General features: G+C 39.7%; 1 protein-coding gene and 1 long non-coding RNA gene across 2 annotated transcripts; one reads left to right on the top strand and one right to left on the bottom strand.

The window, feature by feature from the left end:
- Window positions 1-2,460: 2,460 nt before the first annotated feature.
- LOC121244417 (phosphoacetylglucosamine mutase-like) lies at window positions 2,461-17,025 on the bottom strand. Its single transcript, XM_041142483.1, has 9 exons — window positions 16,834-17,025; window positions 16,466-16,731; window positions 15,912-16,031; window positions 15,662-15,804; window positions 15,329-15,574; window positions 14,359-14,780; window positions 14,088-14,263; window positions 3,244-3,340; window positions 2,461-2,815 (listed from the first exon to the last, which is right to left on the bottom strand). Exons 1-9 carry the CDS (start codon window positions 16,892-16,894, stop codon window positions 2,661-2,663), a joined length of 1,686 nt encoding a protein of 561 aa, XP_040998417.1. The 5' UTR covers window positions 16,895-17,025; the 3' UTR covers window positions 2,461-2,660.
- LOC121244418 lies at window positions 5,084-12,418 on the top strand. Its single transcript, XR_005936418.1, has 3 exons — window positions 5,084-5,103; window positions 8,534-8,540; window positions 12,279-12,418. It is a non-coding gene; the product is annotated as an uncharacterized LOC121244418 (long non-coding RNA).
- Window positions 17,026-18,850: the final 1,825 nt, after the last annotated feature.

Here is an 18,850-nt window from a genome sequence, read left to right as displayed (position 1 = left end):
CTGGCCAACAACCCTCGTTGTCTTGATGCTTGGAGCCCCCACAATGGCTTGTAGTGAGATTAAGGTTATTTCCCCATAGACCTCAATTTGTGCTCCTAACGGATAACACTATAAGAACTATCTAGTAAGTCCATCCCTTCCAACATAAAAAGTCTTGGCTTGAGGCATCTATGGCCTTGAAGCCACTTGTCATCAGATAAGTAGCAAAGACCCTTCTTCTTTCTTTCTTGCATCTGAGCCTCAAGACATTTTTTGATAAGGCATCTTTGTTGTAGGTTGAGTTTAGGTGTTCCCAAACAGAACCAGTCTACCCAGTTTTATACATACTCGACCTTGGATCTAATTGACTAGAATCCATAGACCCATTCCTCCAAGGTCTTCTAGTACTCAACACATATTGTTCTTGGATTTTTGCTAATCCAAACACATCATTCAAAGTAGTAGGATTTAACATCCTAACAGGTAACCTCACCTTATCTCTTAGCCCACTCAAGAAATAGCTAAATTTTTTTTTTTTTAATTCCTCTGATTTTATTAGAAAGCACTTTGAATTCAGCTTTATAGGCAATAACTGTACTAACCTGCTTAAGCCGTGTAAAAGCCTCCATGGGATCATCATAAAGAGATGACCCAAATCTGGTTTGTACATCATGTACAAATTCTTCCCACAAATGAAAGGCTCATGCCTCACTAGCATCTTGAAACCAGATTAATGCGTCCTCAACCATATGAAAAGAGACAATGAAGATCCTCTCACTAGGAGGAACTTGGTGGTATAAAAAGTATTGGTTGGCTCTATACACCCATGCAGATGGATTGTTGCCTGTGAATCTTGGGAATTCCAACTTAATCCCCTTAATAATACCTCTGTCATAGGTTTCTTTATGATGCACCATACCCACACCTTCATTGAGATCACATTTTCTAACAAAAGTCTGAGCATCTTAAAAATTTCTTGTTGCTACTACATTACCCTCTAAACCATTGCAGGAAATTCTTGAAATTTGCTTCAACATGTCATTGAATCTCTTATCTTGGGTTTCCTTGTCAACCCTAGTAGCCTCTTGCTGGTATACCAAAAGCACAATTGCATCGTCTATTTATTTTTGTTGTCATTCCTACTGTTGTCGAAGGTGGTTCATTGAATAAACAATCTGAGCATGGGATTGAGTTCCTTCCGCCTTGACAACTGATACCAATTGTAATAAGCCATACTGGTGACTTGTTCGAGAGAGTCAATCTCCAAGAAGAAGAACAAGAATTAGGCCCATAAGGATACATAAACGATTTTATTTCATCTCATCATTATAAAATTTTCAAATTTCCACACAAAATATAATAAACAATTCAACTTTTTCAAATTCTAAAATAATAATAATATTAAACAATAATATTCTAATAATATTTTATTCAACTTTCAATTTTCATTTAAAATCATCTCATCTCATCTCACTATCCAAACAGAGCCATAGAGAGAGGAGAGAGAGAGAGAGAGAGATAAAGTCTATTGTATTAATTTCCAGAGAGTGATTTTCCCTCCAATTCGTGATCTATTTATACTTTATTAGTTTCCATCAATATGATACCGTATTTACAACATATGAAAACACATTATTACAAAAAGACCCTATTTCACTTATTTCAATAAGCATTTCACTTAAAAAACAACGTCGCCGATCGTGCTACTTATTGTCAGTCACGACTACAATAAACGACACTGTCCTGATAACCCAAAACAACATCGTATCCTTCAAGTATTAAGAGATAAAACTGTCAATGCTTCACTTTCCTCTTCCTTCCGGCTACCATGCTCCTTGAGCCTTTGCTACTATCATCCACTCTAACACCTTCTTGACCCATAACAGATGCAAGTGACCCGGAGGGATTTCAGGGAGAAATTTTCAAATCGCTGATGGCGAGGTAAGGCAAGAGTCTAGCATAGACCTTTGTTCGAGATCGGTGAGATTGTCAATACAATACTTGTGGGGGTTTTGATTGCTCATGCGGATCACTTTGGCGAAGCCTGCGCTCGCTAACTCCCAAAAGAGAGTTAAAGAAAAAAAAAGTCAAATTTTGTGCATGAATTATAGACTCATGACCAGTAAAATCTTCTAATTGAAGTTGACAATTAACTTGACATGAGTCTTCTCAAAGATCAGTAAGTTTCATTCAAAAATGTCATTAGTATGATCATGGGTTATATGATCAGTATGTTTCTTGAAAGGGATAAATCATAAAAATACCTTGTGGAAAGAAAATATTTATAAGGGGGGCTTGTGGGACATTTCCCTGAAAAGTCTAAAGTCCGGTACACCTGAAACACCATCAAATGGACTCCTCAGAAGTTGCACATTAATCTCAATCGACATAGATATTAGACGGATCATCACCTAGCATTCTAGTTGGGAGACTCACCTGATATTATGATGAAAAGGTTGAACACAATCTCACATCAACTCCTTTTAAAGGCTATGGAGAATCTCCAAATTAATCCTTTCAAATGTCATATAAAGTACATTTGAACTTTAAATTGTTAACTGTTTCCACAATTCTAGCTTTCAACGTGTCTGTACAAAGCAATACATACGCCAATTCATATGTACTTTATATAATAGAAAATCAGGGTCAATTTAGTTGCAGGAAAGAAACATAGGTTACATTTAGAAACTGCCGGACCCTAGGAACTGGTCCACAAGTTTGGCTACAGAGTTGGCTAGGCTGTCAGCTGCTTCTTGGGTGGATGCTTCTGCATACACACGTATCACATCCTCAGTACCTGATGGTCTGATGAAAGATCGACCTTGAGGGTATTTTGCTGCATCATTGGTTAAAGAAAAGTCTATGAAATCATTCATGGCTTGTTCCCTCCAAAGATTGGAGTAATATGTTATTTTTTAAAGAGGTAAACCAAAATTTTTATTAATATCCCTCATTAATGGCAGAGGAATACCATTTACTAAATGGAGGAATTTGTTGTTCAAGAATTTCAAATTGTATTAAAAATTCAAGAAACTATCCACATTGTCACCATTTTGGGAATTATTATGTCTTGTATTCTGCAGACGAAACTTAGAAGGTGCTTTTTCAAAAAAAAAAAAAAAAAAAAAAAATTGGCAGGTTGCCAAAGTGCACTTGGATTATCTGGATCAATAATCAAGTTGGGCAATCAAAATGCATGAACAAGGACTAAGACAAGAAAAGCTATGCTCGTTTAATTGAAAAATTATTGATAGTATGTGTTACCAGTCTCAATATTAATGGCTTCTTGGATGCCAGGGGGCCTTACAACAATCGTTTCTGCATTTGCTGTGACAACAGCAGTTCGGTCCACAACTTTCACCTAACATAATAGGAAAAGTAGCAAACATATCAGTTAATGAACTAAAAGAAAACAAATAATGAAACAATTATACGTTTGTTTTCTTTGATACATATGATGGAAACAAATGTAAGCCAAAAATATGTCCCTGGTATTGGTAGCAAGTTGCTTCCTCCAGCATAAACAAGTTGAAACTTTTTCTTCTATAAGTACTATGTTAAGGAACATGCAACTAACTACAAGCGAGAAACTTCAACTAAAAGGCTGCAGTACACATTCACAGACAATATCGCAATTAGACAAACCTACATATTGTTAGCGTGATATGATCTGCTGTAACAACCTGATCCTAAGATTAGGATATAAGATAAGTTTTATGTATTTTTTATATAACTAGAAATATTCTACAGTTGTTAATTTTAATAATTACTATTATAATTTTGTTTGAATTTACTAGAGTTTTGTTTTATTATTAATAATTATTACTAGATTTTATCAGATTACTAGAGTTTTAGGTTGAATTTAAATCTTGTTTCTTCCTATCCCTACGACATTCATGGCAACAACTTGCATGGGAGATACACGTTCACATTACGCAGTTTTTCTACCATTTGTTTCTCTAGGGTTTTTATCAATTTCTCCCTATTTATATGCGTTGCACACTTCACGCAACACAGAGAAGGAAAACTCATGCACTCGTCAAAACTTCCCCACGTCTCAGCCCTGTTCTACGCTCCTCAAAATAGAGCAACCAAACTAGGCGCTGCCGCAAAGCCGCATGGACACCACTCAGTGAGACGCAACAACCGAAAAGGCCGCGACTCGACGACGGAGCCACCGCAGCGACCCCAATGCGCAGACCATGCATGACCGCGAAAACCACCAGGGCACGCCACCAGCCACCACAGAAGACATCGGCAGTGGCTCTTTGGCCGTGTACTTGTGCTGTCGTCGCGAACCACCTCAAGGGACGTCGAACCACCTCCCAGCCACCACAGAAAGAGCCGACCAGCCCAACCCCGTCGCACCCACTCCTTCTTCGGCAGCCCACGACTGTCACCACCCTCCTCTCTCTCTCGACAGCGTTTCAGCGTGACAGAGCACCCTCTCTCAGACTCACGTTCTCTCTCTCTTGGCGTCTCACCACCCTGCCCAGACAAAGCAATCGCGCCGTCGACCACTTCCGGCAACCCAGAACCGCCGCACGTCAACCTCTCTCTTGGTGAGCCCTTGCTTCGCGTGTCCCTCTCCCGAGCCTCTGTTCTCTCTTCTAATGATACATGATGTGTTTTAAGTGTTCAGGTGTTAATTGATAATATTACATATATGCCCTTTTATTTCTATTTATCTAGTATCTTGAAGGATTGTTTTAAGTATAATTACATTTGTAACTTTTACAGATTATAGTGATCTTTAAATGAACTTATATTTTAAATTGAGCTTGTTCGTATATTATTTCAAAAATTGTTGTAGTAATTTTATTAGGCTTAATATTAATATTTTTAAGGTTGAAGTTTTCCTTAAATAAATATATTAGTTAAATGCTCATTTTATAAGAAAGTATTTAAAGAATTTGAAATATATTTTTTTAAGTATACTATTGAGCCTAGTATTTTGTTAATATTTCCTTGGTCAATTTAGTCGGATTTTAAGAAATTTATTAAGTTATACTTTAAATAGGAAAATTAAGGAATATGTTATGGGTTTTGAATAATATTATGATTAAGTCTATTTTTATTAATCGAATGTTTTCACCAAATATTTTAGATTCATATATATATATAGTTAAATTATATTTGAAAGATTATATATCATATTTCAGTAGTAAAAGTTTTTAAATTATTTTGAACGCTTTATTAAACGAGATTCTACTGTCTACTTTAATAGATGTTGTTATAATTATGCAATTAAAGTTGTAGGTTGAAAATAAAGAAATATATTAAGAATTATTTTAAATGATATTTATTAGATTTCTTATAAGATTTAATAATTATGTTAATAAAGGAAACTTATTTTAAGAGTTGAAGTTTTATGATAGCTCAAGTATTCTACTAAATTATAATATGTTATTAGTATTTAAGTAATTTAAATACTGGGATTTATTTGATTATGGTGTTAAGCAAAAAGATTTATTTGACTATCTTTTAGATTGTGAATTTAATTAAGTAGGATATTAGTACATTTTTTTGATAAGTAAACAAGAATTTATTAAATCACCAAATGTCAAAATACAAAGAAAATGCCCTAATTATGAAGGCACATTAGAAACTAGGAAGTCATGAAGGTCCATGCAATTAAAGTCTACAGCAATGGTCCAAATACAAAGAGTCCTAAAGAATAAGAGTTTTAGCTCTTCCAAAGATCTCTCTGTCTTCAAAGGTCCTCTCATTGCGCTCCTGCCATAGACACCACATAATACAGATAGGGATCATCTTCCAAACTGCTTTGATCTGTCTCACCCCTTGAACTGAGGTCCAGCAAGCCAAAACCTCCAAAACTGTTTCCGGCATAATAACCCACACTAAATCCATTCTTTTAAACACCTCGTCCTAAAGAGTCCGGGCTATCTCACAGTGTAAAAGTAAGTGATTCATCGACTCACCCCCGCTTTTACACATACAACACCAATCTGCAATAATTATCCTCCTCTTTCTTAGATTATCCGTGGTGAAAATTTTGCCCAAAGACGCTGCCCACACAAAGAAAGAGGCTTTGGGGGGAGCCTTATGATGCCAAAGTCTTCTCCAGGGAAACTGTATCTCTGGAACTTGTGTGAGCACCTTATAGAAAGAGCGAACAGAGAACACCCATTTCCCTGCAGGACGCCACCACAACTCATCTTCTTGCTGGATATTTTGACGAACAGAATATAAGAGTCTATAAAAATCTACAAAACTCTCCATCTCCCAATCCTGTGCCGCTCGGTTGAAATTGATGTTCCAATGAATGTTCCTACCTGAGACTTTCATAACCTCGGCCACTGTGGCATCTTTGGTACTTGCAATCAAGAAAAGAGACGGAAACAAATCTTGTAGAACACTGTTACTACACCAAGCATCCTTCCAAAATCTGATCTTGGAGCCTATCCCTAATTGCAATCTAGTGTAACGATGAAATACCTCCCATCCTCTTCTAATATGTTTCCATAGGCCCATTCCAGATGCCCCTCTAACTTCTCTAGTGCACCACCCTTCCCCTAAAACACCATATTTGCTCTCGATCACATTCTTTCATAAGGCCTCTGGTTCCTTGGTATATCGCCACAACCATTTACCAAGTAATGCCCGATTAAACAACCTCAAATTTCTGACACCCAAACCGCCATTGGAGATAGGACGACAAACCATCTCGCACTTGACTAAGTGGAATTTAAACTCATCTCCTAAGCCCCCCCCCCCAGAAAATCTCTCTGTAACTTCTCGAGTTGACACGCCACACTTGTCGGTAAAGAGAATAATGATAGAAAGTAGGTGGATAGGTTAGAAAGTGTACTTTTGATTAATGTAGTCCGGCCCCCTTTCGACAGATACATTCTCTTCCACCCTGCTAGTCTCCTCTCTACTTTTTTAATCATTGTATCCCAAATCGTGCATGCCCTCGGTGCTATTCCCAGCGGCAATCCCAGATAAGTCATAGGAAGAGACGCTATCTTACAACCCAGTATGCCAGCCAGTTCCCTTATTTCCTGAACTTCCCCAATTGGTACCAACTTGGATTTATCATAATTCACTTTTAAACCAGACACTGCTTCAAAACATAGCAGCAGTGCCTTCACAACCCTCAACTGGGCTTGATCAGCCTCGCACATGATGAGCGTTTCATCTGCAAACAGCAAATGAGAAACAGTTGTATTGCCCCTACTCGGCGATCCAATTTGGAAACCACTGATAAAACCATTAGTCACTAAGGCTGAAATCATCCTACTTAGTGCCTCCATAACAATAACAAAAAGTAAAGGGGATAACGGATCCCCTTGTCTCAAATCACGAGAGCTTGGGAAGAAACCCTCTGAACTGCCATTGATCAACACTGAGAACCATACCGTAGATATACACCATCTGATCCAAGACCTCCACCTCTCTCCAAACCCACACCTACCCAGTAAATAAAGCAGGAAATCCCAATTAACATGATCATACGCCTTTTCTATATCTAATTTGCACATAATCCCTAAGTTGCCAGCCTTCAATCTACTATCAAAACATTCATTAGCTATTAAAGCCGCATCAAGGATCTGTCTACCCTTAACAAAGGCATTCTGCGGTTTAGTAACAATCTTCCCCAATACCTCACTTAATGGATTGGCAAGCACTTTTGCAATGATCTTATAAGCACCATTCACTAGATTAATAGGCCAAAAATCTATGCTCTCAAAGGCCCCTACCTTTTTAGGGATCAATGCAAGAAAAGTAGTGTTGAGACTTTTCTCAAATTTTTCTACCGAGAAGAACTCTTGAAATACCTTCAAAAGATCCTCTTTGATCACCTCCCAACAATCTTGAAAAAAATCCATAGAGAAACCATCCGGTTCGGGAGCCTTGTCTTTTGCCATCTTTCTTACTACTTCAAAAACTTCTTCCTCTTCAAAATCCCTCTCCAACTTGGTAACATCCCCTGGTTCAATAGTGTCAAAAGCCAATCCATCTAAAGTAGGCCTCTAACCTACCTGCTCAGTGAGAAGCTTTTCAAAGAAAACGACCACGTGATCTTGAATAACTTCTTCTTCTCTACTCTCGACCCCCTCAATTCTCAACACTTCAATGTTGTTATTTCTTCTATGTGAATTTGCAATTCTATGGAAAAACTTCATACTCCGGTCTCCTTCCTTCAACCATAGAGCTCTTGATTTTTGGCGCCATGAGATTTCTTCCTGTAAGATTATCCTTTCAAGATCAGCAACCAACAACGATTTTTGTGCTTGTTCCTCCTCATTAAGTGGCCTCCCTTCTTGCAGTCTTTCTAAATCTTGTATTTCCATCCACTTGGTATTTTTGCTCTCATCCACATTACCAAATGATTGTTTATTCTACTCATTTAAGTCCCTTTTTAAGGCTTTTAGTTTGTTTGCAAAAATGAAGTTGGGTGTACCTTCAAAATGATACGAAGTCCACCATTGTTTGATTCTTTCCACAAAACCTTCTGACTTCAACCACATGTTTTCAAACTTAAAATACCTTCTACTGTTATGAATACCTCCACAATCCAACCTAATAGGCCAATGGTCCGATGTTCTACGTACCAAACGCTTTTACCATACATCCGGAAAATGACTTTCAAACTCAGGTGAAATTAAGAAACGATCCAAGCAGAACCAAGTCTGATTATTTGATCATGTGGCTGGACCCCCTGCTAGTGGAAGGTCTATCAAGTTCAAATCAAAGATACACTCTGAGAATTCCAGGCTTGTTGGCCTCAATCTTCTGCTTCCAAGACTTTCACTCTGGAACCGAACCACATTGAAATCCCCTCCAATACACCAAGGGAGCTCCCACCAACTTTGTACCCCTGCAAGCTCATCCCATAATAAACTTCTGTCAACGTCTAGGTTAGGCCCATACACACCTGCAAATGCCCATAAGAAATCATCTGACACACTTAAAAGAACATGCTACCATATATCTCCCTATATACTCCTCCACTTTCACTACCACCCATCTATCCCACATTACCACAACACCTCCCGAAGCCCCTGAAGAGGCCAAATATGCCCAGTCTACATAAATATTGCTCCATAAACTCCGAATAGTCCTAGTAATCATCTTCAGCTTCGTCTCCTGTAAACAAACAATGTCCGCCTTCCACTCACGAAGTAAACTTCGAATCCGAAAACGCTTCTCTACCTCGTTTAGACCCCGGACATTCCAAGATACAATCTTGGGCTTCATTGGGGAACATTCAGCCCCTTCCCTTTTGCCTTATTCCTGCTGGAACTAGCTTCCGAGTTCATCGACCACATCAATCTTTTTAATTCCAGACTTTTCTTTGTGTTCCCCCTCTTTTTTTGGTGATGTCAGCTTCCATAGCAGTTAACAGGGCTATAAACTGCTCCTCATACCCATCACATTCAATTCCCACAACATGTTGAATTTCTTTTGCTTTATGTATAACCCAATCTGATGCTTGATCTAGAAAATAGTAATTTAATGGGATAGGATTGTTCTGAAATTTCTGAAACTCAGTCCCCACTGAAAACTCCTCTAACCCACAGGCCTCGAGGATGAATAGTTCGTCTTCCACGGAATGCATAAAATCATCCAAGTCATCCTCTACCTCAGCCAACTCGAAATCCTCAGCTGGTTTCACAGACACTGTCGCTAGGACCAGAAACACCCCAGCTCCACTCATCGGCGCACTCTAAATTTCCATAGACGAAGAAACCCGAGATTCGAAACCCACCAATTGGGTGCAGAACTCCGGTGAAACCCCACTGGCAACCCCCACTAACTCCATCGGCGACGTCTGTGTCCCCACAGCCTGACCCCTCACCGTCGGTAAGCTATCCAGCACGAATTCGAGGCTGTGGAGCTCGGTGGAGGGTATCGGGCTAGGGTTCGGGTGCTCGATTTCCTTAGGCTCAGATCCAGACCCGTTGTTCTGGGCCCTGGGCTGAGACCCACAGTGTTGGGCCCTGGGTTGAGACCCGTAGCTTTGGACCCTTTGCTGAGAGCCGCTGCTTTGGGCCTTGGGTTGAGCCCCACTACTTTGGGCCCTGGGTTGAGACCCACTGCTTTGGGCCTTGGGTTGAGCCACACTGCTTTGGGCCCTGGGTTGAGAGGGCCCAGCCCCACCTGTCGGATCTTGAGACTTGGGCCGACGCCAGACATTCCAGCCCACTCCCCTTTTATTTTTCTGTTGGGCCCCTTTATGGAATTTACTCGGCCCACTTCCTGTTTCAAAGCCTTTTAACTTAACAGCTACTTCCTTTTCTTTAAATGAACCGACAAAAGCTACTAGTGCAGCCATATCCTTTTGCAAGGCACGCAACTGCCCCAGCATTTCCAGCAGCTTCCGTTGCACCTCCCATGCATCCTGACACACCACAGAGGCCCTGCCATGGGAATGGCTTAACATACCATCACGACGCCAAAACCCCTTACCTCTATCAGAGACCTTCGCACCAGCCACCTTCTCCTTCACAGTTCTCGGTAGCGACGAAGAGAGAACCTCCTTATACGACCGCGCATGGTACATCGGTCTCCCTCTTCCATCACTCAATTGACCTCCTCTAGACACACCACCGACTTTAGTTTTTTCTATCCCTTACTCTAACAGTGCCTCCCTCATCTTCCTCCAACTCCATCCATTCACACCTTCAAGAATACATAAAGTATTCCTTCTCCCCCTTGGTTATACTCTGAAATTTCAATATATCTCCCTCTCCTATTTGCACAACGTTGAGCAATAATACTACAATAACCATCTCGTTTTGCCGAGTATACCTCCTTTTTCCCTCTGTTTAGGCTCTCCTCTAACACCTTCACAAGCCACTGAATAGAGGAATATCCCAGCATCACCGAGTTCTCTATTTTCCAACTTCGCTCTGTGACTCTCAAACCACCACCTCCACATTTTGCCAAGATAAAGCACTTTGATTCAATAACTACTTCTATAAAACAACCCCTCATGACCATCACTACTCCAGAATAACTCAATCAAAGCAACATTGATGATGAAAAAACGTTGTAGGAAGCAAAATGCGAAGAAAAGTGTGCATGTGTACGGAGAGAAAATTTTTAGGAGAGAGAGAACCTTTTACAAAACTTAAGAGCCTGGATATTAGTACATATTGTTCCCAAACAAATTTAGTGATAGTTATTATTGCGTATAGGTGACGAATTACAAAGTGATATTCAAGAAGAAGCGCAGCGAGGTAAGTAATTTGATCATAAATTAGGATCATCACAGTTCAACTTATATATAAGTATTATTCAAGCCAGTTCATTGACAGCCATTATTTATGAACCGATCATGTCATATGTAAGCATGTCATTCAGCATAGCATACGATCATGTCATTCCGCATCATGTTCAAATTCAGAAATTATAATTATGTATGTATTATGTCATGCATCTCATGTGTATAAGACACGTAAGCTATCTTAAGTTCAAAATGCAAGATAAGATCATATCAGTTAATAAGATGGCCATTCAGATACATAGTACCAATGCAGTTCAGTTTCAGGATGGATGTGTAAGCCACGAACTCAATCATGGTCCACCATAGTATGCCAGAATACTATCAGCGGCTCCCCTTGCTGTAGCGGGACGTGGGGCTGGTGCACAACCTTGCACACAGGGTTAAGTGTGTTGGCCAATCAAATCAGTCAGTTAAATCAGATCAGTCAGTTAAATCAGCTCAGTCAGTTATTTTAGATAAATTAGTCATGCATAGCATAAGCATCGGTATGAACAGTCATGAATTTTAAGCTCTCAACATGAAAACTTTTATGAAACCTTATGTTTATTACGTTTACGTTGTGATGAATTTCTTACTGAGTCTTCGACTTATTTTAGTTTGTTTTCATGTTTTTAACCACCCAGGTGAGGATGATGATCACGAGCAGGCAGTCCAGGATTAGAAGGAGCAGTTGTTTTAGTTTCAAACCTTCTAGAATAAAATTTCTTTGATGACATAAATTTTTATTCAGATTATTCATTTAATATTTTTTGAAGACATTTTTATTAGACAATTTTTCTACAAAATAAATCCTAATTTCAGTTATTAAATATGAGATCTCTTGCCGGGTTTATTTTATGAAAAACACGTGACACTCCTATCCTACGGGAAAGGGGTGTTACATCTGGTCTCAAGCATTTTCTTTCATTTTATTTTCTTTTATAATTTTCCTGTCTTCCCAAGTTGGACCAAGTTCAGTAACTTCCATTAGCTGCTTGTCACTAATCAGTCCTCTAGTGGTGTGGCCAACAATAACAAGATTCCCTTTTTGTTTTTTAATAAGAGTTTTGCTACACATAAGCCAGCGTGTTAGCACACCACTTATAGTGGGACCTATTATAACTTTCAAAAAACCAAAACACCAATAATTTTTTAGCATAGTTGATGTGGAAAGCTTCCATATCAGCAGTGTGCTAGGTGTGTAAAAAATAAGGCTTCTAAATAGATATTCTCTGTTAATAAGCAATGTACTCTCATTAAAGCAGGCGAAGGCATGACCCTAGCACACATGAAGTACACCAGAGAACCCCTATTTAGAAGAAAAAGGAAAACAATTCAGTAAGTGTAAAAAGCTAGAAAAAGGCAAAGCATCATGAGCTGCTATTCATGTGTAAAGAGAGTTGAGGACAATCTATGTCAACTCTACCACCAAAGCTTTCTTATCTTCAGAGGTCCATGCATTCCTCTGTCTCCAAATATATCACATTAAGCATTAAGAAGCCAACCTCTCCAAATTATCAAAATAGTACCATGTACGTGTTATCCAATTCAACTCATCAACAACTCTCTCACCCTTCTCTGCATGAACCAACCAACACCAAACCCCTGAATTTCAAACACCATAAATTCCCCCTACTTCACATTGAAGAAAAAGATGATCAATGGGTTCCTCATTCTTCTTACACATACAACATTAATTCATTATAGTGATACTCAACTTCCTCGGGTTATCCAACGACAAAATCTTTCCAAGCATATGCAATCATTATATAACAGGCCAGCTCAACATCCCCTTTTTATTGCTAATTTCCATCAATTCGGTATGCTTTGACACAGCTGGTTAGCTTTAGAGCCATAATCTGTTAAAACCATTTCATTGAACATACATGGGAAGAAAAAAAGAACTATGTGCATGCACCTTGTTTATCTATCCCTATTTCTTCAATTGCCTAGTCTACCTTGAGCAAATAATGGGCAAGTCTGTTGAGCAACTAATGGGCAAGTCTATGAGTAATGAACTTTAGTTGGTGTATAACACTAAAACTTCATTAACATAACTTATCGGGTTATTTTGCATATGTGCAGGTTCTAAGCACCATTAAACATATAGCCCTTTACAGTTTAAGTTCATAATTTGGCATTGCTTTTTTGGGACAGGCGGCAGAAACTAGGAACATTGGTGGGGAGGGTGTTTTCCTTTGATAACCTGTACAAGCCATGGAGCCAACTAAGGAGACATGTCTCAGCACATCTTAAATCCAAGTGTTTGATAGGGATATCAATTCAGGTAGTAATCGCAAAATCATGTACTTGACAATTCCTTTTTCTTTTAATCCAAAGGTACTCAACTAGTTCAAAAGAGAATCTTAGCACATCCACTATTTCTTTTTTCTTTTTTCTTTTTTTTTTTAATTATTAAAGATGTCCCTCACTCATTCTCCTCTAGCCACCAAAAAGACTGGAGATCGAATTAATCTTTCAACAAGCACTGTTGTTTAGAGAAGAATTAAATTACACTTCATGGTGAGAAAAAGAAACTTATAGTATATACTGAAGAATTGCTGCTTGAGGCTTCAATTGTTGTCTTTGATGATTCTACAAAATCGAAATATTTATTTTCATCTTACGCTCCCATAAATATTGTATAGAGCTGCAGAGGAGCCCTACCTAGCACTTACATCATGACATTTCATAGTAAACCCCATATCTGGAAACAATTGAACTGAAGATGGATATAATAGCTTAATTTGAATGTAGAATACACACAACCTATCAGAGGCACTAGTATAGCATGGAATAAGGAAACGCACATTCAGCCTCAAATTTTAGGATAATAAGATTATCTTCATAAAAAGTGATAAAGCAAACTGACCTTAACCTGCCTACTAGGTAGATCCTGATAAAGCTCACTCCATCTACGTATTGACCATCCCATGTGTTGCAAAATAGCCTCCACCAAGAGCAACCCACTCAGAGCATCACCGACCGCTTGGTTGATCAACGTACTGACTGCCAACAGTCTCAAAGCAGCTGTTTCCTGCTCTGAGCCTGAATCAAACAACCAAATAATTCATGAAGCTCATCACTTAATCATCATATTAGGACTGGTACAATGAAGAGAGGAGGAACAAATCAGATGTGACCTTTAGATACTGAAGAAAGCTCCTTATGTCTGGCCTCTAACCAACACAAGAAAGATTCTGAGAATAAGATAGTTCCATGGCCATTAGCTTCGAAATAGATCCCAATATCAAACTCAGCTGCTTTCTCATGCAAGTGTTTGACTCCAGTTGGAGTAAAAATAACTTCTAACTCTAACTTTTTGAGAAAATCTGTGGAGGCTCCATTTGCATAAGCTGTCTGCACAACACCCAAACGAGCCTGATAATTACTACCCGTATTTTCACCTCTCTCCTTGCTGAGAGTACTTAGCTGCTCCTTGATGAAGATAGCAAATAAAGATAATATCTTGTCCCCATCAACAAGCTCAATATCACTGCAACCTTTTGATGATGGCACACAAAAATATACCAGTCGATCAGCGTCCCCATCCAAACTAGCACACCTGCAATACTAGAACCATCTACCAAATGAGTCCCCAATTCACATCAGTCTACATTTTCCCTGAGCATCAAAATTTCAATAATTGTTAAATTATTGAGTTCGTGCCAAGTTTGCTTAGAAATTGGATCCCCCCCAAAAAAAAATCCCAGAAAGAAAAGAAGAGAAAACGGCAAGAAAGGTATTGATGATTGCATTTCTATTGATAGTCATTCGTTCTCAACCAGCTAAGTAGGCTTCAAAGTGGATGATCATTTCTGTCAAAACACCTATCTCAAGCAGCCAAAAGAAAGATTGCATCAATAGAGTCAATTCCAACTATCAATTGCCTAGTTCAAAATTCAAGTTCTTGAACAGCACATAACTTGGCATTGAAAACTGTTACAGTGGACATATATCAAAATTAATTAGTCTATTAAATTCACATCCATGTGCAATAGACATGAAGTAATGTGTCAATACATGAAGTGCTTCCACTCTTTCTCCAGCAAATTTTTTGTTGTGCAGATGGTCAAGAATCATTTTATTATCCAAAAGGAAGAGACGACTGACCTCAGTCCTATGTCTTGGGAACCAAAGCCATGTGGAACAACCTTCTCCTTCTGCACAAAATCAGCACCCACTCCTTCATTGAGCACACCATCTCTCCCAGAATTACGAACCTCAACAAACAAATTATCCAGCATCTTCTTCAAAAGCTCAAGCTTTTCTCCACCCACACCATTAGCCCCATCAACAACCACTTTTAAATCCCCCTCACTCATCCTACCTTTACTTGGGATCAAATCAATCAAGCACCTAATCAACAACACAAACTCTTTAGCAAAGGCCTCTAGAGACAATATTATGTAGAGCAAATCATGTTCACCTTTAGTTCAAACTAACCTGAATGAGCTTGATAACTGTTCAAAATAATCAAGTTCGTATGCTTTCATGCCCTTATTTCTTGCGCGCACCATCCAATGTAGTTGTGGGGTTGTCACAATTCCCATATCAATTGCAACCACTCCCAGAATTGAACTTACTCCCTTCAGCCAAACGTAAAACATAAGCAAATCGTACTAAATGTAATATCAGCAATGACTAATACATTTGGACAAAGCTCGTACTTGTTAATGGGGAAAAGGCTATTTACTTGTTTAGCAGCTTCAAGTAGAGATTCCCCGCTAGGCCTTGTGTCTCGCCCCAGCAATATCGTGGCTGGCCTCACACCATCCAATGGGATCCTCTCCTTCTCCACAAATTCGGTTATCAACTGTAGAGCCAAAAAAATAAATAACAACATGAGTACAATTCACTTTCACAATAGCTGCATTCCAAGTAAAAACCAATAATACATACACATTCTCAAAAAACAATCTCACCCATCATACCCAATACAACCTTTTACCAACAAAAGCTATTAAAACTAGTATCCTTAAATTAATACCATTCCGTTGTTTCACAAAATCATTTCAAAAAGAGAAATAAAATATGAAAGGAAGAAAAGGACGTGTTTATTATGTAAGAGCCAATTTAGCTTCTTAGGCATGAAACCTACAAAAATAGGGAATTTGAATATTTGAATTCTATTATGTCCTCAAATATTGCGTAGAATATTACACTCTTTGCAGACAGACATTATATATACGCGTACAAAGAGGAGCGTGTGTACGTGTGTGGGAGAGAGAGAGAGAGAGAGAGAGAGACTTGGAGGAGATGTTGGGGAGTGAGGGCATTGGCCAGGGCGTCAGCGAAGGGCTCCCAATCCCGAGAGAGCATTCCACCGCTGGGGTCAGCGATTTTGACTCCGTTATCGGTCACTTTGTTATGTGAGGCTGTGATCATGATCCCGATAACTGATGACTCCATCTTCAGAGATCTCAGGGCCGCAAGTATCCCTACTCTGTACACCGTCGATTGGAGCAACGCCGCATCGGCCCTGAACCCCGCTGTACCGTACGACAATCTCACACCTGCACCAATATACACATACACACAAATGCATTATCATCATCATTTCTTGTCGAGGAAAATAAAGAAGAAAAAGGGCAAAGGGAATAGATGGGGAAGGGGACCTTCCGGAGGAGAGAAGCAAGAGGAGGAGCTGAGGAGAAGGGAGCGTTGCTCTTCCTTCATGGTTGATGCTTAGCAATGCTCTGCCTCCTGCTGCCGATTGTGGTCTCGGATTTGCTCCCTCACTGATCTCAACGTCCACTTCACCAGGCACTCATTGAAGTAATAGATACTGTGCCTAGATTAAACGCAACGTTTTTACTCAAGAGCGGCGCTACTCAGCCACCGCTCATTCGTACCAGTACTTTTGTAACTTTTTTATTTTATTTTTCTATTCATATTTTTTAATATTTTTAAAAAATAAAAAAATATATCAATACATTTAAAATTACTTTCTTAATCGTTAAGTTACCAAATGATAAGTGAACTGTCAAGTTTGGTGGCCAGCTTTTTCCTTTACTCAATTTTTATTTTTTCCTTTCATTTGAAGCATTACTAAATAACTATTTTTTTAAATTGACATTGGATGTCTGAATTCAGCTCCCGACTAATTCCGGAACGCGTTTTAATATTGATAAATATTTTTTCTTTGAATAATTATTATGTTTTTTCTTGTAATGTTATTTAGATCAATTATGGTTTTTACTAGAAAAAAAACCCACATAAAACCGTGCAAAATTATTCACTCTAATTTTGAATTCGATAGTTCAGTTTAAAAGAACTTGTTGATGTCGTATTTCACAGCCTAAGCAACTCCGCTGTTCTGGGTTGATTTGTTCCTGCGTACAGAAGAAATGTAGGCTCGAGGTGGTGGGGATACCTCTGATGCCTAAGTTAGTTTGGATTCTAAACCTCTTGTCTGTGTGAGCCTCAATCAATGTATATCTGTGTGTTTTGCCCCTATGGGGTGATATTTATACCTGGTAGAGGCGATCCCTTGTCAGGCTGCTCATGGTGTGTCGCTCTATATCTTGGCCGTGTCCTTCTGCCAACTCCTTACCATGTGACTGGCCAGCCATGCCTGATCGTGGCGACCACTTATAGCCCTAAGCCCTTGTCATGGTGTGCCCGCCTCTGTCCTTCATTAAATGCGGCATTGCCTCGGTCAGGTGCTCCCACTTTCCAAGTCTTGTCCAGCCATTGGTGCTCAAGGACTTTGGTGTCCCTGACTTTGTGTGTACGACTCGTCCGCCAGTTGATGTGTCACGCCTCCTGGCTTAATCTCATGCTCGCGCATGCTACTTTGTTGCCTCCTTGTAGGCTTCATGGGCTATTGTCCTTCTGGGCTCGGCCCAGGCCGTCCTATTCTCATACAGATTTTGCTTGACCAAGCTGTCCTTAGGCCCACCTGTACAACGTGGTCTGGGTTTGTTTGATCAGGCCCATCATTGGGGACAACCCCCTTCTCAATACCCCGCAAATTCTCACTATACACGTATGATGAGAATTCTAAACTTACCCTTCCACCTTTCCCTGGGTGGTTTCTTCCAAAATACATTTGGCACCCCGTGACGGTTCGACTGTGCCATAAGAGACTTGATGGCGCCTCAGGTTCTTCCCAACCCTTCATCATCTATCAGTTTGAAGTAGAGGGAAGCTTGCCTACGCACTGCGTGGGTTATTGTACCAGGCTTCCCATGCGTCCATCGTTTACTCTCCACGATGCCACCTCGCGACGGTTCGTCTATGCCATAAATGACTCGACAGCGCCTTGTGTCCTTCCCAACGCTTTGTCATCCGTCAGTTCGAAGTAGCGAGAAGCCCGTCCATGCACTGCTTGGGTTATTAGACCTTGCTCCCCACACATCCATTGTTTGCTCTCCACAACACCACTCCGCGACGGTTGGACTCCACAAGGCCACTTTTTGAGTTTCTGGAGGTTTGAAGTGCCTATTGGGTTTCTGGCTCGTGGTCACTTCACTTCTTGCAAGTCTAACCGCCGCGTCCTCTTCTATATAAACTCCCCCTTTCCCTCACTTTTTTCCATTTCCATTCTTCTTCCTCTCGCATTCTCCCTTATGCCTGCTTTCCCAATTTCTCCCTTCACCTCCTCGCTTCATTCATTCTTTCGCACAATTC

The sequence above is a fragment of the Juglans microcarpa x Juglans regia genome, chromosome 8S (assembly GCF_004785595.1).
Source record: "Juglans microcarpa x Juglans regia isolate MS1-56 chromosome 8S, Jm3101_v1.0, whole genome shotgun sequence".
NCBI lineage: Eukaryota > Viridiplantae > Streptophyta > Magnoliopsida > Fagales > Juglandaceae > Juglans > Juglans microcarpa x Juglans regia.
This window is presented reverse-complemented; position numbering and strand designations above follow the sequence as displayed.